This window comes from Macaca thibetana, chromosome X (genome assembly GCF_024542745.1).
Source record: "Macaca thibetana thibetana isolate TM-01 chromosome X, ASM2454274v1, whole genome shotgun sequence".
Taxonomy (NCBI): Eukaryota; Metazoa; Chordata; class Mammalia; order Primates; family Cercopithecidae; genus Macaca; species Macaca thibetana.
In genome coordinates, this window is record NC_065598.1 from 32,222,519 (window position 1) to 32,247,373 (window position 24,855).

The window sequence follows — 24,855 nt, forward strand, 5'->3', positions numbered from 1 at the left end:
AGGCAAGGACTTCATGTCTAAAACACCAAAAGCAATGGCAACAAAAGCCGAAATTGACAAATGGGATCTAATAAAACTAAAGAGCTTCTGCACAGCAAAAGAAACTACCATCAGAGTGAACAGGCAACCTACAGAATGGGAGAAAATTTTTGCAATCTACTCATCTGACAAAGGGCTAATATCCAGAACCTACAAAGAACTCAAACAAATTTACAAGAAAAAAACAAACAACCCCATCAAAAAGTGGGCAAAGGATATGAATAGACATTTCTCAAAAGAAGACATGCATATAGCCAACAGGCACAAGAAAAAATGCTCGTCATCACTGGCCATCAGAGAAATGCAAATCAAAACCACAATGAGATACCATCTCACACCAGTTAGAATGGCAATCATTAAAAAGTTAGGAAACAACAGGTGCTGGAGAGGATGTGGAGAAATAGGAATACTTTTACACTGTTTGTGGGATTGTAAACTGGTTAAACCATTGTGGAAAACAGTATGGCGATTCCTCAAGGATCTAGAACTAGAAATACCATATGACCCAGCCATCCCATTACTGGGTATATACCCAAAGGATTATAAATCATGCTGCTATAAAGACACATGCACACATATGTTTATTGTGGCACTATTCACAATAGCAAAGACTTGGAATCAACCCAAATGTCCATCAGTGACAGACTGGATTAAGAAAACGTGGCACATATACACCATGGAATACTATGCAGCCATCAAAAAGGATGAGTTTGTGTCCTTTGTAGGGACATGGATGCAGCTGGAAAGCATCATTCTCAGGAAACTATCACAAGAACAGAAAACCAAACACCGCATGTTCTCACTCATAGGTGGGAATTGAACAATGAGATCACTTGGACTCTGAAAGGGGAACATCACACTCCGGGGCCTATTATGGGGAGGGGAGAGTGGGGAGGGATGGCATTGGGAGTTATGCCTGACATAAATGACGAGTTGATAGGTGCAGCACACCAACATGGCACAAGTATACATATGTAACAAACCTGCACGTTGTGCACATGTACCCTAGAACTTAAAGTATAATAAAATAAATAAATAAATAAATAATAAAAAAAATGAGATCAGAATTCTTTGGGAAAAAGCAAATAGAATAGTAAAGATAGTGGAGCCACTGCTAGGCAACTCTGCTGTTGCTTGCAGTAATCTAAGCAACAGGGCCATGGTCTCCTCTACAAAGTGTTCATCAACACATAATGACATGGTGACTTTCAACAGGTACCCATGTTGGGTTGTTCTTACATATCAAAGATTCAAAACTGAAATTAGTGGGAAAGGAAAAAAAATGTATGTGAAAGTATCTTTGTAATTTAACAAATTACAAGACATTTAAGTAGCTGTTTATACATAGTCGTCACTGTCCCCTAAAATGATTAAGAGCCATATGCAAGTTAATTGGCATGTTAACAAATGTGGTTAGAAAAAAACGAATTGAAGAAAGCCAAGCTGAGTTCAGCCTCAAACATCTATATTGAACATTCTATTTGCCTAAATTAAAATTTGTGCGATAGCTCTCAGCTATATTTTCTTCCATCACCCATTTTCCATTAGAGGAAAAAATCAAAATAGGAGAGAATGTCACCAGTAGTTTGATTGCCACTCGGACTCCCTCCCATTGAAATGCTGACACAGTTATAGAAGAGAATCTTTATAAAAGAGTGATAGAAAATGTTATATGAAAAATACTCCGGAACAATTTACTCAGTACTAGTAAGGAACCATCCAAAGCCATCCTCAAACTTAGCTACACATTAGAATGAGTGAAAAAGTTTCCAAAAATTCTGAAGACCAAATTCACCTATAGATTTTGATTTGATTGCTCTGGGGTTCAGCATGGTTACTTAGACTTCTGCTCTAGGATTTTAGGTGCCAAAACTAAAACTCTGTGCTTCAATACATAGTTCTGAAAAATTGAGCAGTAAATGACTAAATTTGTTCCACGTGTTTCTTTGCAGTTATACAATTTGGTGATTTTATTTTTTAAATTGTTTCCAAGGAATACTCATAAGTTGTTATGCTTTTAATCATAGTACTTTGGAAATAGTTCTAAAGTTTCTATTTTCTAAGATATATTTCCATATCTAGAAGAGTTTTCCCAATTTGCTTTATTCTGTTTCAACATATCTTTTCTTAATTTTGTATTTTAATAAAACTTCTCATTAAATGAGCTGACACTGGGTAGTTCGATGCTGTGGTCATATAATTTAAGCCTGTGATTTGGCTAAGTGTTATGTTTTGAAATAAAATACTCCTAGGTCAACACATGCTCTTATATCCTTACAGCACGCAGATTTTCTAAAAGGTTAAGTTTTGCTTCTGTAAGTAAGCTCATGTCACTAAAATAAGTCAAATAATTTTAAGTCCAATTCAAAATCGGAGGGCTCAGTTTTCCAATCATGAGAAATAACTGATCAATTAACATGCTAAGGAAGTGAGCAGCTCTTTTCTTTCCTATGGCAATAAATGCAAATGTGAATGTAAAGAAGTATCCTGATCTACATCTACTTTTATATATAACAAGGGTATGGTTGTCAGAAAGTTATACATAAGTTATGCACTTCCTTAATGCAATAGCTTTTATACCTGAAGATCTCAAACGATCTTAAAATGCAGAAAAAATAATGCTCTAACAGTTTCAAATTAAGTAGCAAAACTCTCAGTACACCACACGGTGGAGTCAGACACCAACAAATCTGTGTGACCAGTATATGACAGAGAATCTGACATATATTTCAAAGACTAAATATGGTAACATCGTACATTTTTTCCTGCTTCTCAGTGATGAATTAAGCTAACTATACCATTTATGAAAAGAGAAATTATAGTGTACTAATATTTTAATTAGCAATAACTTTATCTTTAAATGCAAATTTATAGAAACATATTTTTGTTAATATGATGCATTAAAGTTAGCCCCTATTCTTTTCTTTCTTTCTTTCATCTCTCTCTCTCTCTTTCTATCTATACCATCTCTTTCTATATTTAAAATGTCATTTTGGTGGCATTCTTAGTGGATCCTTCATCTTACACACTGTGCTTATGTTATTTCACTATCTAACTTTTGACTCTCTATTTCATGGGAATTTTGAGTTGCTTTTTAGGAAATATAATCCTTGAAGCAAATCTGAGTACTTGAGAACTCTGTTCTAGAAAACAATTCACTTACTGCCGTATTAAAATAAAACCTTGGAGCAGAAGAATGTTTTAATAGCTTTCAGATGGCTTGTATTTTCCAATATTATGTATTACCATTGGGGAGACACAATGTCAAGAACTATGTTGGTAATGCAGGTACAACCTGAAATGCATGGAAAATGGATATGAGCTGAATACCTAAAAATCTCTTTCTTCAAGAAGATCTGAAATTTCATAATTTATCTGTGTTCTGCTGTTTGCAAGTACTTTTCTACTGATGTAGTTAATAACACTTTTACTGTAGTTTTTTTTAGAAAAACCAAACAAAATGTTTTGTGATTAAAAACTAGTAATGTTTATAGAATCCTGAATCCATTTCTAAATAAGAAAAAACACACAGTGCCCCTTATCACAACCTTTTCAACTAAAGATGTTTTGCTCTAAAAGCTTCAATTCTCCTTCAAAGACAATAGTATAATAGCTTTGCCTATCAAATTTGCTACTCATAATTTCATTCTACAAGTCTGTCACAATGTAGTTCTTTATGCATTTTAAAGTACTAATTTGCAATATTAATGTCTAATATTCATACTGCTCAAAATTTTCCTTAATTCCATTCAGAAAGTCACGAGCATTTTTAATCAAACATTCCTTCAAAACTCATGTCATTAGTTTAAATGAAAGCAGTTCTACTCTGAGTTTCATTTATAATCATGTAGTTCTTCTCAATTCAGGAACAATCACTCATTCCTATCATGCATTTTACTAAACCCTGCCTGTGGTGGATACGCTAAATACTCCGACTTGATCATTACACAATCTATGCATATGAGAAAATATTACATAAATGTTGTACCCAGAAATATGTATAAATATTACATAACAAAAACCTTCTTCATTATGACTCAAACTGGGACAGACTCAGGAATAGTTAATGATAGAGAACCTGGCTTGTGTAAGTTTGAAAAATGTATATACTGGAGTAGGTATGTATCAACATATCACACTTACCCTCTAAAATATGTGCAATCATTATATATCAAGACAAAATAAAACTTGAATCCTCAATACGTTTACTATTATTCCTCACTTCTACTACAGTACTTACTCTTGTTGCCCAGTGAAAAACTATGAGGAGGATTTTATCATCAGGATTCTCCCCAAAATTCTCTTTCTTCATCCCCTATTGCAATGGTATAGCATTCCACAAGGAAACCATATTCCCTGGACTTTTTAAGCCTATCAAAACTACCTATACTCTGCCACGTATTATCAGGGACATTCTTGGTCAAACTTAGACAATATGGTAAACTAAATCATGCTATTGTGTATGCTGACACCCGGGGCACCTATTAACTGTGATTCATTAACTGTCGTTGCATTGTAACCATGATCTACAAATCTAGTATTTCACCCCCAAATTGATTTTAAAGTGAAAAACTTCACGCCTCTTCACTAACTGGTGGGGAGAAGGCTTTGAGATTTGCAGCTAACCTTCTAGTGCTCCTCACATCATAGCATGTACTTGGTGACTGGGTTTACAACATGTACACAAGATTTGAAAAGCAGCTAAATTAATTGCTACCACACAACCCTAAAGACATTTGAATAAATAATACCTATGATAACTTCACATATGTTTAAATGTTAATTAAAAAATGAGAATAGCATTTTTAAAATACTTCTTACAGTGAGTGTAAATTTAGTTATGGCCTAAAATTTACTCACTGAAAGTCCACTTAGATTTATTTTCATCACTATTTTAATTCTCATTCTAGAAAAAGAAAAACAGGTAAACACGTTTTATATTTTGGTTTGAATGAAGCATGAGAGTGTGTGCATGTAGCTATTCTGAGCATGAGCATTAATAATTGAGGTGCAAATTTATATTGATAATTTTGTGTTACTAACTGCTTATAACTAAGACATTTTTATAAAACAATATAGACCATGTGACTAAACTCAATGATGAGTTTATAATAAAATGTTTGAGACTGATTTTCAACAGTGTCATAAAAATTTTTTTTTTTTTTTAAGAAAATAAAAAAGTCTCGCTCTGTTCCAGGCTGGAATACAGTGCTGTGATCTCGGCTCACTGCAACCTCCGCCTCCCGGGTTCAAGCGATTCTCCTGCCTCAGCCTTCCGAGTAGCTGGGATTACAAGCGCCCGCCACCACAACCAGCTAATTTTTGTATTTTTAGTAGAGACGGGATTTCACCATGTTGGCCAGGCTGGTCTCAAACTCCTGACCTCGTGATCTGCGAGCCTTGGCCTCCCAAAGGGCTGGGATTACAAGCGTGAGCCACCACAACCGGCAAAAAAGTATTTTCTTTACCATTTACTTTCCTATGGTTTTCCTCTAGCTTTTAGTATAGCTTGAAGTCAGAAACACCAGAACGTATTGCTCCTGTCTTTGAATTGTCTTTATTTCAAATTCCTCCATTACATGCTTAAAAAAATAAATCTTAGACTAGTGATCTAGACCCCTTTTTCTTCCTACCTACCTCCAAATAGTCAAATCAGTGAATCAAAACAACCCCCTGGAAAACTAGTTGAATACGTTTAAAGTTAGAAACTCTGCAACATTTTGTTCACGTAATAAAAACAAAAGAACGGAAGCTGATTCCCAGATGTACTTGCCTGGGCTTCCTGAGGCATTTGAGCTGCGTCCACCTTGTCTGCAATATAAGCTGTCAACTGCTTGTCAATGAATGTGAGGGACTCCTGAATTAAGTGTAAGGATTTTTCGATCTCCTGGGCAGACTGGATGCTCTGTTCAAGCAACTTTTGCCTCCTTACAGCCTAAAGAGAAGAAATAAGAGTGTATCAATTAAATGTTTACTCTTGATAGCTTTTCTGTAATCCTGCTGCACAATAAAAGAAGATTCTAGACTCTTCCACAATCACCTTTTTGTAAGATAGACTTCGCAGCTTCCTGGCACTCATTCAGCTCTGCTGATTAAAAAAAAAAAAAAAAAAAAAAAAAAAAAAATTGTGAAGGAGAAAAATAAATAGCAAACAAAACTATAGGATCAGGGATCTCTGCATGAAAATAAATCACAATATCACGTACATTAAGGAAAGAGGCTGGAAAAAAAAATTAGCAAAATCATCTCTGTCATTGCAATCTGTATTTCTCAGGTCGAATGTTCCTCCTGATCTCATTATATAGTTCAAGAGATTTGGTTTGCTTAGAATAGGGTCATCGTCATCACAATCCAATTCAAGACAGATAATCTACTTCCACCAGTGAGGCACATGTACAATCTGTTCAGAATCAGCTCCTTGTCAAAAACAGAATTTTAGATAACAGTCTGGTTAAAGATTGATTTTGAAAACTATTTCAACCAGCTTTGCATGATCATTTTTCTCCCTACTTTCTTTCACAATTTGGATTATGGAAATTGTTTGTACAATTGGATTTGTGTTACTGCTGAAGTAGAAAAAATAATAAGTAATCCTAATATAGCTGCAATTAATCTTGATTGTTACTGTAAGTATGATTAGGATAATTCAACAATTTTCAAATATAAATAGCATGCTGAACAGATTGGAAAGTCTCCCTTCAAGGATCTGTTCACCTTTAACAGAGTAGTTATAAAAGAAATAGGGCAGGCAACTTATTGGGAATTAAGTTATGTGTCATTTAAAATACATTTCCTTAATATACAATGTATAGGTGTGATTATCTGTTACAATATAACTTTCTTTTTTTTTTAATTTATTATTATTGTACTTTAAGTTGTAGGGTACATGTGCATAACGTGCAGGTTTGTTACATATGTATACTTGTGCCATGTTGCTGTGCTGCACCCATCAACTCATTATTTACATCAGGTATAACTCCCAATGCAATCCCTCCCCCCTCCCCCCTCCCCCCTCCCCATGATAGGCCCCTGTGTGTGATGTTCCCCTTCCTGAGTCCAAGTGATCTCATTGTTCAGTTCCCACCTATGAGTGAGAACATGCGGTGTTTGGTTTTCTGTTCTTGTGATACTTTGCTAAGAATGATGGTTTCCAGCTGCATCCATGTCCCTACAAAGGACACAAACTCATCCTTTTTGATGGCTGCATAGTATTCCATGGTGTATATGTGCCACATTTTCTTAATCCAATCTGTCACTGATGGACATTTGGGTTGATTCCAAGTCTTTGCTATTGTGAATAGTGCTGCAATAAACATACGTGTGCATGTGTCTTTATAGCAGCATAATTTATAATCCTTTGGGTATATACCCAGTAATGGGATGGCTGGGTCATATGGTACATCTAGTTCTAGATCCTTGAGGAATCGCCATACTGTTTAGGTTTTAAGATGATCTTGGTTTTAATATTATATATAGAATATTAGATATTACATAAATACTATATATGTTGGTTCTTAAGCTTTAAAAATATTAGTGATATCATTATTCTTCCATGAAGCCAACCTATAACACAGCGTTGTCCAAGTAAAAATACAGTTAAAGGCATCTAGACTAAGTGAAAAGAACGGGAAGTTTAGTGATGCTGCAGGAAGAGGGAAGGCTTTCCCGGTACTTCTCCCTGTACCACAAATTTTGACTCCATTAAGATTTTGTCCTAGGCTTTCCTTTCTTCTCATTCTACCCATACCTTTAACTTCAATTCCTCCTCACATTCTGGCACCTCTCAACTCTACATCTCTCAAGTCCAGATTTCCCCTCGATCTTCATACTTGCATGTTATCTCACCCTATTGGACATCTCATGAATATTCTACAAACACCAAAAGCTAACACTCCCAAATATGAACTCCTTGCGTATCCTCTTCTCACCTACTTCTCAACTCCCCAACTTGCTTTTCCTCCTTCTCTGTATTTATTTCTGTTTCGGCGAAATACAAATAATGATTGCCTTCATTTGACATAATTCTAGATATTTCTACTTCCTCTATCACGTCCTTCATCATGTTGCATCTAATCAGTCAATTACTAATTATTTATTATACCTTCTAAATAGTTCTTGATTCCATTCTTTTCTCTCTCCATTGTCTTTCATCAAGTGAAAATTGTTACTGTATCATACCTCAAATGTGGTACCAGTTTCTTCATTGCCTTTTTACTCTGCCACTTCCCACCTGTAAAGTGTTCTCTCAATAATAAAATTATGGCTTCCTGTCTAAAATTCTCTAGTGATTCTTTGCTATCCTTCAAATAAAAGCTTTATTTATTTATTGAGATGGAGATGGAGTCTCTGTCACCCAGGCTGGAGTGCAGTAGCACAATGTCAGCTCACTACAACCTCCACCTCTCAGGTTCAAGCGATTCTCCTGCCTCAGCCTCTCAAGTAGCTGGGATTACAGCTGCTTGCCAACATGCCCGCCTAATTTTTGTATTTTTAGTAGAGACATGGTTTCACCACATCGGCCAGACTGGTCTCAAACTCCTGACCTCAGGTGATCTACCCGCCTCGGCCTCCCAAAGTGCTGGGATTACAGGTGTGATGCATCGCGCCGAGCCAAAAGCTTTATCCTTAATGTGGCTTTAAAGTCCCTTCATGATTAAGTCCTGCTGGTGTCTTTTACTCCCTGCCCTAGCTATACATAAGTTTTATTTTTTATTTGCCAACCTACACTGTGGCCCTCTTGATTCTTGGCCTTAAACATGCTGTTCCTTTTTACTGGAATAATCTCAATTCTGACTTCCTTTTATTGGCTAATTTACATTTATCTTCTGAATCTAGTGGACATCTCTTCCAAGTGGCTACCTCTGGCAACCTTCTAAATTCAGGGAGGTAATTCTTACATGTTCTTTGAATTTTGTATTTTTTTTGATTTGACAAGTAAAAATTGTATTAAGTTAGAGCATGTAACATGATGTTTTAATATATGAATATGTTATGGGATGGCTAAGTTAAGCTATTTATGCATTCCCTCACATGACATTATGTTCTTTCTTGCACTTTGTATGTGTCTTAGCATGTACCAGACCATATTTAATCTCCCATTAATGGTCTGCATTTACTTTAGACTATCAATTCTAATGAGGTCAGGGATTATGGCTGTCTTGCTCATTGCTCAATATCTGTTTCTAGAATAAAGCCCAACAGCTTTATGACTGAATGAAAAGCACAAGGAGAAATTTTAATGAGAAAAACAGAAAACTTCAAATAGTCAAAGACAAAAATGGATTTACAGAGGAAACTGAAAGCAAAGGTCACCACTGCTCAGAGACGTATCTTTTGGAGAATAAATCTACATGTTTTTGTATTAAAAGTGTCAGAATGGGGGTGGGACATTATTTGGAGAACATTTAAATCTATTTCTATTAAAATACTGTATCCAAGATTGTTGACTGAGGCTTTGCCTTATATTCCAATTCAAACATAGCTTCCTTTTATTCTCAGTCAAAATTTCAACTAAAATTTATATCAGGTAATTTACTAATTCAGATAACAGGGTTCATGGCTATAATTAGAGCCTCTATTGTAGAGGAGACTGGCTGCAGCCTATCCAGAGCTCTTCCAAAGAAATGGATCTCTAATGATAAAAATTTCAGCACTGTGGCAGGTGGTTAGAGATAACTTCCAATCACAGCATGTAGTAATTGCCTAGTCAGGTATTATTTAAATTTGGTCCTTCCTCTGGCTAAAGGGAAAAACAGTGTACTCTACAAGGCACATCTGTAGATTTTAATTGTATAGGATGTAATATAGAATAACATTAAACCACATATCTAGCCTCAAAATTATTTTTAGAAACCTAACTTTGTCTATTCATGAGATTCTATGGGCTGAAAGGAACAGTGTGGCTTAAGAAATGATGGCAGAGTTGACTTCGGGTGGGTTGGTTCTTTTCCTGGCCTGACAGTCAATAAGAAAGGCTGATTTACGCAGATTCCTTGATTATCTCAGTCAGTGAAACGACCTGATGTCAATCCAAGCTTGCAGAATTCTTTCAACTAGTCATGGCATAAGCTGCCTTCTATTTCTAAACATCTCATTAGGCACACCCTGATGGAATGTCAGGCTTATGAATTTTCTTTTTATTTATTTTTTTAGGCTTATGAATTTTCTATGACTTTCTGCCCGCTTGACCTGTGCTGTCTCATTGAATGAAGTTCGTAGAAAGTCTTGAACCATAATCTGATTTTTGTTATTGTTCCAGAATACTGTTCAACTATTGTTTTAAAATGTTATTTCATGTCTTTAGCTAATCCACTTAACAGTAAGAGGAATTATGTAGCTAGGCAGGCAGAAACAGCAAATATAAGTTAGAAAGATGATCTCTTAATAACTGGCCATCAATGACAAAAATATAAAAATAGAAAACAATCCTAGTAATGGTTACCAAGAAAAACACATAATACATTTTAATCCAGTTTTCAAAGAAAATTAAAACTACGTAAAATTAACACAAATTATTTTGTATCTTTAAAGTACCATGAAATATAAAATAAGTTTAAGAAAAACTTTTAAGAGTGTAATGAGTTTTGCTGGCAATGGAAAGTCATCTCTACAATGAATTGACAGTTCATCACATTTCCATTTTAAAAATAATGTACTAACCTTTGTGCCACAACATTACAAATACATAAATCAAAGTGTAGCATGTCTAAGAAGCTCTGGAAGAAAAAATTCTTCATGTGAAATAAAAAACCAAATATTGAAATAAAAAAATGTATTTAACAATGAACACATGGTTTAAAAAGCCAAATTAGAAAAAATAATCATTTAATAACATTTTACAAAAAACTGCATTCATTAAAGGAGCTATGTATCCTATGCTATACTTATTAAACTCAATACAAAAAGCAATTTTACTTCATTCACGAGGTGATGGGTAAGCTTATGATTGCAAATGGATTAAGAATGTGGGTGCACTGTTTGCGATCATCTCGTAATAGGAGACATTTATTCTTTGTATTTAAGTAGTCATCATTGTGATTTAGACATGTGAAACATTTCAATTTCCAGCAGTTTTAAATTTTTTCTTCTGAGTAAAGGATTTTCGCCAATGTCAAAATAAAGCCCTCATTTTTTTGAATGATTTTAGTAGCAAATGAACTAAAGAAAACTAAAAAGCAAAGCAACGACAAAGTTTTGAAGTTTCTGCTCAGGGTAGTGCATTAATTGGCTCCAACCTGACTGTCCCTACCTTGCAGAGAGTAGAGCAATATGGAATATGTTTTATTTTTTAGAAAGTGTCTTGGGATAGGAGTCCTGTAAGAGACGTGCTAAAACCAAATCCTACTCAATCTGCTCTTCAGAAACTTAAGTGGAGACCCATGAGAAGACATTAATCTCCATTTGACAACCACGCTTCACTTCACAGACTTTACCAATTAAGCTTTCTTTCCCAGAGTCTCAACTTTAGTGAACCAAGCAACGGGTGAAACTGCTTCCTTTTAGTGTTTCTTTTTCACCTACTAAGAGGTTGCAATTTGTTCAAGTGCCAAGTAACAAGAATACACAATTCAAATGAATCATGTTGGTGGGTGTATATCATTTTTTATAAACTATTTCCTCCTAATTCTTCTATTTAACTTAAGAGCAAGCCTGAAACTGTCACTATGGTTATGAATACACTGAATTCTATCTGTTGTCTTAGAATTCTGGCTATAGTCTTAAACTGAAAATAACAAGTAATAAGTCTCTCTCATTCTAAGCAATGGAAATAGCAGGACATAGCAAAGGGCTTACCAAAGAGCTGGGAAAACTGGCCTTGCCTTTGTTGTTCCACCATACCTACTTACACTAAAACTCTCTGAAGGTTTTATAGAGAATCATTGCCTTGCTGAAGTCATGGCCCAGAGGGACAGTAGGGATGGCTCCCTCTGTTTATGCCTTAAGGGGGAATAAAAGATGGTACTTCGACCTTTTTGCCCCAAGCAAGTTAAGTGGAGCTCCAAGATCACTGATCGCAGGGTCTGGGAGTCCAGAGTAGATGGGGATGACACCTAATCACCAACTCTGCTTCTGAAGATGTCTGCTTCAGAAATTCTATGCCTACTTGACAGGTAAAAAATTAATTATATATGATACAGTGAAGAGAGGGGGCAGCCTGTACTTCCCAGTGCTTGGTGTGGCAAATGTTTCTCAATAGGTGAAGTGAACATGGAAGAAGACAGCCATGTTTGAGCTGTCTACCAGGAACACTCTTCTATGGAGCAAGAGTACCTCAGGATCCAGAGGCTTGAAGATGTTTTTATAGAGCATACTTTCCTTGTTAAAGATGGGAAAACAAAAGAGCTTCTGCATGACTTCTTAAAGATCGCATACTTGCACCCCAAATAAACCCAATGTTTGTATCTCTGTTACACACACACACACACACACACACGCGACTCATAAATCATAAACTCAATACTACAAATAGCTAGTTAACAGAAGACATTTGCCTGTTTTCCTTAATTCCTGCTTCCCAGGACATTGGAGAATAATATAACTGAAGCCGAGTTAAGAAAGAAAATAAGCCGGGCGCGGTGGCTCAAGCCTGTAATCCCAGCACTTTGGGAGGCCGAGACGGGCGAATCACGAGGTCAGGAGATCGAGACCATCCTGGCTAACACGGTGAAACCCCATCTCTACTAAAAAATACAAAAAACTAGCCGGGTATGGTGGCGGGTGCCTGTAGTCCCAGCTACTTGGGAGGCTGAGGCAGGAGAATGGCGTGAACCCGGGAGGCGGAGCTTGCAGTGAGCTGAGATCCGGCCACTGCACTCCAGCCTGGGCGGCAGAGCGAGACTCCGTCTCAAAAAAAAAAAAAAAAGAAAGAAAATAAATAAGGCAGTGGTGGTGTAAGGTGGAATCTAACCACGCTTCCCTTCCAGAGCAAGTCTTTTAGACCACGGCTTAAGCTTAAGCTGGAAACAAGGAAGAATATTAAATTAAATATGACATTGAGATTTTAAGCTGAACCCAATTACATTTAAGTCTTTATTACCTCAGAGGCCAGAAAGCAATCGGGTCTATTCATGGTGCCATCTATCTGGATGATCTAAAAGCATTTCCTGTTTCTGATCTATCTGGCTCAAACCATGCATCAAACTACTAACACAGTCCATCAATTCAGCACTTGCTCAAATGAAGCAAAGGCAAAGAAAAATGACAGACATCCAGAACATCTAGAATGTGGGCCAGAAGAAGATAGAAAATGGTTTATGGAAGGTATGAAGGATAAAGAAGAACTTAAGAAACATCTGTGAAAAATGGAGTATTATAGTAGTATCACATGATTGAAAAGCTAAGAAAGATATGTTGATGCTTTTGTCTCATACAACTGCTAGCAAATCACATGTTTTATATCCATCTACCAACATACATGAATATAAATAATCCATGTGAGTACTATTGCTGCTGTCAAATGCAACAACTTGCCTACTGATTGATAACGTTGCTGAACAAACAATTTAAATTTCTAAAGCATAATTTTAAAGAAGCACACCATAAAAGTATCAGGAATTATTTAAGGACCACTAAGAATGTTCTATTTGCCTCAGAAATTGGTTCTTACAATTTTTAGTTGTTTAGAACTGGCAAGATGACAGCCTTAAAGAAGCTGACACTTGAGGCACACATTGTATTGTACACTTGGATCTCTTTGAGATTGATTAGCTATGAACACTTTATTTTCCATAACTTTGTATGATGTTAATAGATCCTTTAAAAGTTATATAAAAATTTCTAGATGTCTAGATATGCTTATACCAGCTTAATAAAATGTTTTTCAAAAAGAATAGAGGTAGGATTTTGAAAAGGGAATTAAATCGAGATTAAGAGAAAAGCAGAAGGAGAAGAGGATAATTTACAACAGAAAGAATAATTTACCAATGCTCATAGCTCATCATAAGATTCACTTTGTTGCTCTGTGTTCAAATTAGTTTGTCCTATTTTTTTCCTAAAGGAGGTCTCACACTGTGTTCCTTGGACACGAAAGACGAAGTAAATTAAAACCGTGTTGCTTTAACCCACTTTAAATGTAACTCTTGTAAGGGGCTCTGGTACAGTGGTTTTTCCTGTGGCATATTTGTTAATGTATTTAATAGGGATGTAGGCTATAAATAATTACAAAGATGTGTACATGTTTGAATACATATCTTTTAAATATAAAATAAAGAAGGTTACATTATTCACGAGAGGCTTCTAGATTTATGTTTTGTTAATGTCACTAGGTTTGAACACACCTGGGGGAAAACCCAAAAGCCATGTGCATGGAGCTCCTATAATTTTCTTTGTCAGGAAAGAATATAAATGTGAAAACTGTTGGTGTCATGGTTAATCGGAACTTCATCTGTTTTAGGTTTTAGCAGGTCACTGAAGTTCTTCTGTGACCTCTGAAGGAAGCACACTTGAAAGTAATGTTTGGGAATCATTTTATCAGTGGAACTTGTCATTAGATAGCTGTCACTTTCAAGTAGAGCATTGATAGAGTGGTCAATGACCTATATGGTAATATATCTAAGACATTTCTGGATTCTTGCTGCATCCATTTATCTTCACGGGTAGACAAGTGAAATTGGTCTTCTGCCCCGACAGGAGCAAACTGATGCTTTATTTAAGTTTCAAAAAGAAAGTGAGTGAAGCATTACTCAGTAAACATAAAATAAGTCTACAGGATTCATCAGATCCAAGCTTTCTCAAGGTAACTTCAGGAGCCACCCTAAGTCAGTGAAATTTTTCTGGCCCAATGGCGAGGTACTCTTTGACTACACATGTGTTCATATTATTAAAGTCTAAACTTTAGGCAGTGAATAATTGATACAGGAAATAATTAAAATATTAAAGTCACTCTCTCCTGATATGGAATAGTGAAACAGAATCAGATTCCAGGGATGACTTGGTTAGGATTGAGACATGTATATAAAGTCTATATATGAGACAAAAGTCCAAATCTGGGGTTAAAATCAAGTTGTAACATAAAGCAATAAATGATGGTCAGGAATAAACAAACAAAATACAGCCACTGAACAAATTGATTGATTTCTGACAATTGCTCCTCTTATTGTCTCAGGAAGCCACGAATGCAGTGACTCTCCTAATGCAAATTATAGGCAGGGAAAAGATGAGAAGTCAAAATTAGAAAAAATGTAGCTGGTGCTTCTAAGTTGAGTGGTATAGGTTAATTAGCCAAGCACAGAAGTACCCAAGTGAGAGAGAGCATACTGAGGCCAATTGCAGATAGGTTGGTGGTTGTGAGCAAACTAGTCCTTGCGACGTAGATGAACTAGCCAGTTGATACTCCTCTTAAATAAGGGCAGTGATATCCGGTCAGTACAGTAGTGTAACAAAGATCTCAGAGTGAAAGAACCCTTGGAACTAGTTAGTCCCTCTACTTAGGAATTCAGACTCTCAGGATAGAAACTCAACACAGCATCTCCGGCTTTCTGGACTTAACATGATGTGTGGGAAGCAAATCCATCACACTTCCTTTTATAGAGCAGGTAAGGATGGCCACACAGGTTGCCTATGAATAAAACAGTTTCCAATCTTCAGTCAAGCAGTGTGAAATACAGCCTTGAAAACTAGAAATGGTGTTTTTCTGATGTGTATTAGAGAGCTCTGCTGGATTCCTTCTACTGTGATGTAGGCTCATAATAGTCTAAGGCCAGTGTTCAGGTTCTCTTGAACTAAAGTGCTATGGATTTTGCTAGCCTCTGTGGTCAATTGTAATTCATATTGGTTCAAACTTGAAATTGTATCAGAGAAACTGGAAAAATGTTCCTCTCTCCTGGAATGTCTGGGACGACCGGTCCTTTTTCGTCCTACCCAAATACATGAAGATTAACAATATTTATCACAAATACTCCAGATGATTGTCATGGCTCTGGAGAAGTTGATGGGCAAGGCACAGTTTGCTTATGGTTTCCTGTCATCTTACTTATCCACACTACATTGAAAAAGTCCTCAAGTCTAGCTCAGTCAATATCTACACTGTTTTGTCCTAAGGTTATTACAAGGTTTTCTAATATTTTGTGCTCCAAGTTGTTAGGATAGACAAGACTGCAGTTTTGTAAGAGAGAGCTCCTGCCAGGATCTTTGGCTCCGATATGATTCATTTGGATGGGATGTGCACCTTGAACAGCAGGAACAAGGTGTATAGAACAGCTGCTTTTCTTTCTGCTTTCTAAACATTCTTTATAGTGCTTTAGGAGTGGGTTGGGAGTGCAAAAAGATGACTCGTGTGTTTATGTGAGCATAGGGAACGGATAAACACTAGCAGAATGATGCATTACACTCAATTCCTTGTTACAGACTAGGGTCATCTGCTACAAAATGTTCTTACAATACACTAAGCTGGCTGAAATAGAAATAAACTGGCTTCAAACTTCCTCTCTTCTCTATGTCCTCATCACCCCACAATGGCATCTCCTCATCATCTATAGATGAAACCCATTGTGCTGGAATTACTTGGCATGGGAGAGGAATAAACAAGTTTCTGGTGTGAGGCTTTAACTTGTAGGATTGTTAAACTTGTTATACAACAGATATAGCTGAAGATTAAGATGTGGACAACGCCTACAGCCACGCAGGACTGCTTAGCATCTTCCCCACAGGAAATATCTGTTCCGTCAACATCATGGTTTGGGTGAGGGAGAGAGGTAACGTGTAATGAGGACCCTAGTGATGCCCTTTCCATGTCATGGAAAATTTGCTGCAGTTTCCTAGAAAGTGTTCATTCTATTCCAGCAGGGAACTGTGGCTCTGAAGGAAAACCACTTTTTCTTCTGCTTGGTTTAGTTGTTGAGGTTCATTTCTGGAATATAGAGATCATCTATCTGTCATGAGCAGTGGATGGGCAAGAATAAATTAGTGGTCCACAGTAGGAATGAATCTAACACATAATGTAACTTAGCAAAGTGGACCTTATACATGTGCTGATAAAGCTCTATCTGGACTAGGATTCACAAACCTGAATAATAATCAGAATGAACTTTTCCAAATACAGTTCTCAGCCTCAATCAAAATCTACTAAACTAGAAAATCAGACAGAGTCAAAAGGGGGTATGTGTACACTAAAGTCCCTATACCCTTCTATCTGTGTAATTTTGATGATGAGCTGAAATTGAGAAGGTCTATGAAGACTAAAGTTAGAAAGAAAAGATGCCTCAAATAACAACAACAAAATAACAGGTAAGAAAATGCAATCAGTTGGGTTCGCAGCAAAAAAGAGCAAACGATAGAATGCTATGAAATTGGTATTAATGCTGATCAGAATACACGAAATGCAGTGAGGTAGAAACAGTAAGAAAATTCTCCAATTTTATTGGATACTTTCAATGGAAAATTACTAATGAATATATGCATTCTATGATTTAAAAGACAGCTTGATGAACTTGGAAAATATTTTTATTCCTTATTCCATATAGGGACACTAGAATACAATGCAAATAAATGTTGTTTAACATTCCCTTTCCCATTTATCTTTTTTAAAAAAATAAACATTGTTAGAAATTTGGCCTGAATAATAAATAACAGATTTGATTATTCAATCTCAAGAATCTATGAAGTAGCTTGCAAAGAAAGTAATTTTAAAGAAGTTGAGAGTGGTAAAAAGTAAGATGAAAGAGAGAGATGAATATTTACCTTCAGAACAGTATTTTGTGTTATAGAAATTAACTATTAATTGTCAAGCATGGCAGATAAGTAAAAGTTATTGACAAGTTTCATTAAAATAAAGGTATAAACTTGAGAAACTTTTCTGAAAAGGTACATAGATGAACTTAAAAGAGAAATTTCACTCCAAAAATTTATCCCTAAAATGCTACTTTACCAATCCATACTACTGATTTAGCTTTTACAACTGATTAGTTTTTAGGCCTTAATGTTTTTCCTTTATGTATTAACTCCCTCTTTTGCTATTACAACTTTATTGGTTTTTTTTTTGGTAGGCCCTTGGAGAAGAGCTATTCCAACTTTAGAAGAAATAACTATCAAATTATGACAAATTTGAAGATACCATTAATTGGATGTGTTAACGCTCATTCAGAAATACATTAAAGCCCTCCAAGAGCAAACGTAATTTGTCTAGAGTATTTAATACTTAAATATTAATCATATATTAAAATGCAGTACATGATTATATGTATATATATGTGCTTATATACATGTATATATAAATACATGCAAGTATATATGTGTGTTTGCATGTCCCTTTGTGTCTGGACCCCAAAAATGCTAATATCCTATACTAGGCATACAGACAGACAAAAAAATTTAACTGTTTTATATAATATTTTGGAAAAGTAAATGTGACTGTCCAAGGAAACATTATTGATTGAAGTAGGGTAAATTATATCTAAAAATAATGGAATTACTACTTACAAAGAAAAAACCCATGATTCATGGTGATTAAAATAAAAATTAAACACATTTACCACAGACCCTTTTGTGAAGGCTATGTACTCTTTCAGTTCCTGTAGCTATAAAATAGAGTAATTACATTCAAAATACAAGATGCATTTTAAAACATTATTAAAAACAAGAATCAAGGTAACTCACACAATTGATGGTAGGACAAGAAAAATCCCTTTCTCAAATAACAAAAGAAGATACAGGAAATAGAGAAGGAAACATTTCCAATTTACAAAGAAAATAGCATATACATTCTTGACTATTTTTCTTACATTAAAGAGGTCTGGGGTATTTAGTTTATTATCTGTGTGTAAATGTTACGCAAGTGAGTTTCTTCCCCTCAAAATGTAATCACTCTTCTTGACCAATTATTCAATTAATATTATTATGAGAACAAGTTGCATAGTCCACTACTCAGCTGAAAACTGCAGTCACCTTGAACACAGATGTCTGCCATAATAGTCTGCTTGCAGTGCAATTTTTATATAAAGACAAAAGTTTTATTGCAGAGCATTCAACCTAGGAGAAGTCAAGATTCAAGATATCCAATATCCTTTTTTCTACTGTAAGGAAAGAAAGCCCTAAATGTAAAGTATGGAAAGATGTAATCCTAGAAGCTATATCCATTGTTAGCACACTAAGAATAAGACAAAAATTTCACCTTTCTAAATATTAAAGCATTTATTAATTAATTATCCTCAATGAAATATCTTCAAGGAATGATAATCTATAAAAGTGAGCCTAAATTCTTAACTCCCAAACCTTATCAAAAGTAATTCAGGTGTACAAATAACCAAATGTATAAAATGACACCCGAAATTGGCTTCAAAGGCATGCAACCTGTGCAGTTATGCAGTAACCCATGCTTAGGAGAGTCCATGCTTGGTTTAATGCTCTGCGATTGCCATCTTACAATGCTTAATTTTTTAATAGGGGACTCAGCATTTTCTTTCTGCCCTGAGTCCCCCAAATTATAGAGCAGATCCTGATACTTTGGGAAAAAATAGCCAACAGCTAAAAGACTGAAATAAAAATCTGAATTAAATTGGTTAAGTTAGAAAGATTGTAAAAAAAAAAAAATACATGAAATTCACATTAGAGGCACTAGGACACTGTGACATACTGGCGTTAACCTAATGAATGACCTGCAAATATGAATATAGCTGGAAGAAAAGACTTCACACTAGAATCCTAGTTGTTTCGGAATATAATCAAATACACCCTGGAGATGCTAATCAAAGATAACACAAAGAAAAGTCCCTTCACTTTTGATTTTCTATGTGGCTGTATGTGTGTGGTTTTAAATAAAATTATTTTGCAGAAAATCACAGGAGAAAGTCAGATAAATGATTATTTCCATTATGAATAATTGCACTGGCTACTACTGAGTCTACGATATTATTCTCTAACACTTCTCCTGATTTTAAATGGATCTTTAAAACAAAAGAACTCCTATTCCAAATACTTTTCATTCTCATTTCCTCAGTGGCACCAGTTCTCCATTCTCCCAACCCCCTTTCCCATGCAAAGAGTCCTAAACAACCTGAAAACAGAGTTAGCTATTTCTCAGGGATCAAGTCCTTGGTGGATAAATTTTCTCAAACTTACTACTCTCCACCTCAAAACATCCTTGTCTTATCTCAATTTTCTCTTTCCCACTTCCAAAGTCAATCCTTCCATTTTTTTGCTTATGCATCCTATCTTGTAAGACTTTGCTTTTATATATTATGTCTTTCTATTGGATCTTCCCTTATACTACAAACATGCTTAATTTTTTATTATCCTGAAAATCAATAACACATTTTTTCTGCCCTATTACTATTCAACTTCAGTTACTGGCCTTTCTTTCTCATTTTTTCATCATCACACATTTATTGCCTCTATTTCCGCTGCCCATTTTCTCTTTTACCAAATTTTAATCTCACAATTGTTCCTCCTCACTTTGGAACATGGCAACTATATTTAATGAGAGAAGGAGTGAATGGGAAATGAGCAAAGAAATATAGCTAGCGGAGGCATCACGTTAGCTGACTTCAAACTATACTGTAGTGCTACAGTAACCAAAACCACACAGTACTGGTACAAAAACAATCACACAGATCAATGAAACAGAATGGAAAGCCCAGAAATAATGCCACACACCTGTAACCTTCTGATCGTCGACAAAGCTGACAAAAGCAAGCAATGAGGAAAGGACTCCCTATTCAATAAATGGTGCTGGGATAACTGGCTAACCATATCCAGAAGAATAAAATCTTATACCATGAACAAAAATCAACTCAACATGAATAAAAGACTTAAATGTCAAACAAAAACTTTAAAAACCCTGAAGGATAACCTAGGCAATACCATCCTGGACATAGGAATGGGAAAAGATTTAATGATGAAGATGTCAACAGCAATTGCAACAAAAGCAAATATTGATAAATGAGATCTAATTAAACTAAACAACTTCCTCACAGAGTTCCTCTGTTGAACTCTGTCAACAGAGTAAACAGACAAACTACAGAATGGGAGAAATATTCTGCAAACTGTGAATCTGATAAAGGTTTAATATCTAGAATCTCTAAGGAACTTAAACAAATGTATTTAAAAAACCCAATCCCATTAAAAATGGGCAAATGACATAAACACATATTTTTCACAACAAGACACACATGTGGCCAACAATATGAAAAAAAATGCTCAATATCATCAACCATTAGAGAAGTGCAAATTAAAACCACAATGAGATGCCATCTCGCACCAGTCAGAATGGCTATTATTAAAACGTCAAAAAACAACAGATGCTGTTGGGACTGCAGAGAAAACAGAACATTTATACACTGCTGGTGGGGGTGTAAATTAGTTCAACCCTTGTGGAAAGCAGTTTGGCAGAGCTAAAAACAGAACTAACTTTCAACACAGCAACCCCATTACCGGGTATATAGCCAAAGGAATAAAAATTGTTCTACCACAAAGACATATGCACACGTATGTTCATTGCAACACTATTCACAATAGCAAAGATACAGAATCAACCTAAATGCTCTCAATGGTAGACTAAAGAAAGTGTGGTGCACATACACCGTGGAACACTATGCAGTCACAAAAAGAATGAGTTCATGTCCTTTGCAGGAACTTGGATGGAGCTGGAGACCATTATACTTAGCAAACTAATGCAGAAACAGAAAAGTAAATATCACATGTTCTCACTTATAAGTGGGAGCTAAATAATGAGAATACAGGGACACAAAGAGGAAACAGACACTGGGTCCTACTTGAGGATGAAGGATGGGAGGAAGGGGAGGATCAGAAAAAAATACCTATCAGGTAGTATGCTTATTACCTGGGTGACGAAATAATCTGCACACCAACCCCCTCATGATCCACTGTTTACCTATATAAAAAACCTGCCTATACACCCCCAACATAAAAGAAAAACAATACAGAAATACAGCTAGTAATGACCCCTGCTTTAAGTTCTAGGTCCTGCATTTTATCTATGAACAACTTAGAAAAGAGCTCAAAATTATTTTAAGTATTTTTATGTCCCAGGAGGGGGAGATAAATTTTAGAACTTGCATTATTCTTGGTTTGCTAGCATTCTACCACTTTAGAGAAAATTCAGTAGCTTATGACATTTTACTCTTTAAACACAGCTCACCTTGTTCATATACTTCACATTAAAGTTGAACATCTCCAAAACCTTAGTCCTTAAGGGTAATCTGATCAATAATTTAGTATATAGATTCATCTTTTTTGGACTACTTTTTTTTTGCTGAAAATAATACCTATATTTTAGAAGTAAAACAGATGGAGAGTCAGCCTTTTTTCCCCCTTAGATATTTAACTTCTTCAATCATCTGGAGCATAGGTTTAATACCATCTCTTTATGGCAACAGCCTATGTATAGCCAGAGGCCACAAGTTTTTTGTTGTTGTTGTTGTTTTTGAGACGGAATCTGGAGTTCAGAGGCGCTATCTCGGCTCACTGCAAGCTCCACCTCCCGAGTTCACGCCATTCTCAGAGGCCACAAGTTTTGATATTTCTTTCTAGTAGTACCCTACCTAGTAGTACCAGCAAGCATAAAAGTGGGCCTAGTGTGACTGAAGTTAAAATAACTTGATTAATACAAGAAAATATGTCTCTCATTGCCCACTAGATGATGTTTAGATCTGTTGAGATCATCTTTCAGATCTGCTAAGAGAAAGGCTGGTAAAGACAAACAAGAACCAAAGTTCGTTTTAGAAGTTTTAGTAAGAGAAATTCCAGGAATGAGATGGCATTAACAAAGATGGGGAAAACGGTGTTGGGTAGCTTTGATAGGAGCTGTTATCTGAGTATGTCAAGTTTGAGTAGCCTGTGCGATATCCAAAGAGAAAAATACACAATAGGAGGCTGGACATATGGTCTGAAGTTAAGGGCAAAAGTCTGTGCCAGAGATAATATTTTAAGAATAATTAGCATGTAAATTGTATTTAAAGCCATGACATTGCATAAGGTATTATAAAAAGTGAATATAGAAAGGAAAGGGAGAACATTAAGTTTAAACACTGTTTCATACACACCTGGATCCAGTTGGCCAATAATTTGTTTCAGAACTTTTCCTTATTAATTAATGACTGAAATTGGTATAGGGTTTTCTTTCCTGTTTCATTTTTGTCTGATTTTGGTAAAAAAAAATTTTCTAACCTTGTATTTTCCAGACATGTATACTGCTTTGTATATTCTACTCTCTGAGTTTGTTGATGATTGGAATTACCTATTCCTAGAAAGTGTGTTCAAATTTGAATGTAAAACAATCTCAGTCTAATGTAGTCTTTGTAGGAAGACTTTTAACTTGTGATTAAATTTCTGTCTCCTCAGGCTTTCTATATCCTCTTTCATCATTTTTGTAGCAATATTCTCCTAGAAATTCATCCATTTCACATAAGTTTCTGAATGTATTTGCATAGTTTCTAGTATTTTCTATATTTTAAAAGTATGTTATAACTGTAGTTATAACATTTTCATCCTTAAAACTGTATATTTTTTTTACTTCCCTCTCAGTTGATTTGTCTAATTAAAACATAAATATGGGCATTTAAATTTTATTGATTCCATGTTGTTTTTATTTATTTCTGTTCTTGAATTCTTCTCTTTCCATTTACTTTCTCTGCATTTATTATACTTTTCCCTATTTTCTTGAGATGGGCAGTTAGCTCATTAGTTTTCAGTCCTTCTCTCTCTTTTATAAAAATTAACAGGAGCCAATTAGTTTTAATTCTAATTTGTATTATCACTCAGTTCTATGAATTTTAACTGTCCATTTTGACTTCATCTTTGACCCATGAATTATTTACTTTAGTCAAGTTTTTACTATTGATTCTAACTTGTTACAAATTTAAGAGCATGTGAAATGTATTGACATTTCTATGTACTTGAGATCAAATTTACACTCTGATTTGGGGTTCTCTATACAGTCTTTATATCCAACTTATCAACTGTTCATCATCACTGTCTTCACTAACTTTTGTCTGGTATCTTGAAAGAGGCATTATGAAATTTCCCACCATGCTGATGTAGTTGTGTATTTATTCTTGTTATTCTGTGAACTTTTGCTTTATGTATTGTAAAGTTATTTTCCCAGGTATGTACAAGATTTGTTTGTTTTGACACAATCTCATTCCATCACCCAGGCTGGAGTGCAGTGTGCAGTCTCAGCTCACTGCAACCCCTGCCTCCCAAATTTAAGCAATTCTCCTGTCTCAGCCTCCCAAGTAGCTGGGACTACAGGTGTGCACCACCACACCTTGTTAATTTTTGTATTTTTAGTAGAGATGGAGTTTCACCATGCTGCCCAGGTTGGTCTCGAACTCCTGACCTCAGGTGAGCTACCCACCTCAGCCTCTCAAAGTGCTGGGATTAGAGGCGTGAGCCACCATGCCTGGCCAGGTATGTACAAGTTTTAGAACTGTTATATTTTGCTCCATTTTTTGCCTAATAATGATATTGACCATAATGTCTATTTTGCTGGAAATAAATTAGGTGTCTAAGTTTTTTATTGATTAATCCTTTCTCAAAAACAATATACTTTGAATTTTGATGCTTTATTCTGAACATTTCTACAATAAATGTATTGAGCAAATAGTTCTAGGACTACAGATGTATTTTTTTTTTCTTTTCTTTTATTTATTTATTTATTTATTTTGAGACGGAGTTTTGCTCTTATACCCAGGCTGGAGTGAAATGGCGCGATCTCAGCTCACTGCAACTTCCACTCCCTGGGTTCAAATGATTCTCCTGTCTCAGCCTCCCAAGTAGCTGGGATTACAGGTATCTGCCACCACGCCTGGATAGTTTTTTGTTTGTTTGTTTTTATTTTTAGTAGAGACCGGGTATCACCTTGCT

The 24,855-nt window shown here is 35.6% G+C and overlaps 1 protein-coding gene across 14 annotated transcripts in view; it reads right to left on the bottom strand.

Annotated features, from left to right (window-relative positions):
• The window catches only part of DMD (dystrophin), a 2,269,491-nt gene that overhangs the window by 1,329,021 nt on the left and 915,615 nt on the right, over nucleotides 1-24,855 (bottom strand). For all 14 annotated transcript variants that reach the window (XM_050777140.1, XM_050777144.1, XM_050777148.1 and 11 more), the window contains one exon: nucleotides 5,813-5,974. In XM_050777140.1, coding sequence (XP_050633097.1) covers nucleotides 5,813-5,974 — 162 coding nt within the window. The remainder of the gene's footprint in view (nucleotides 1-5,812; nucleotides 5,975-24,855) is intronic.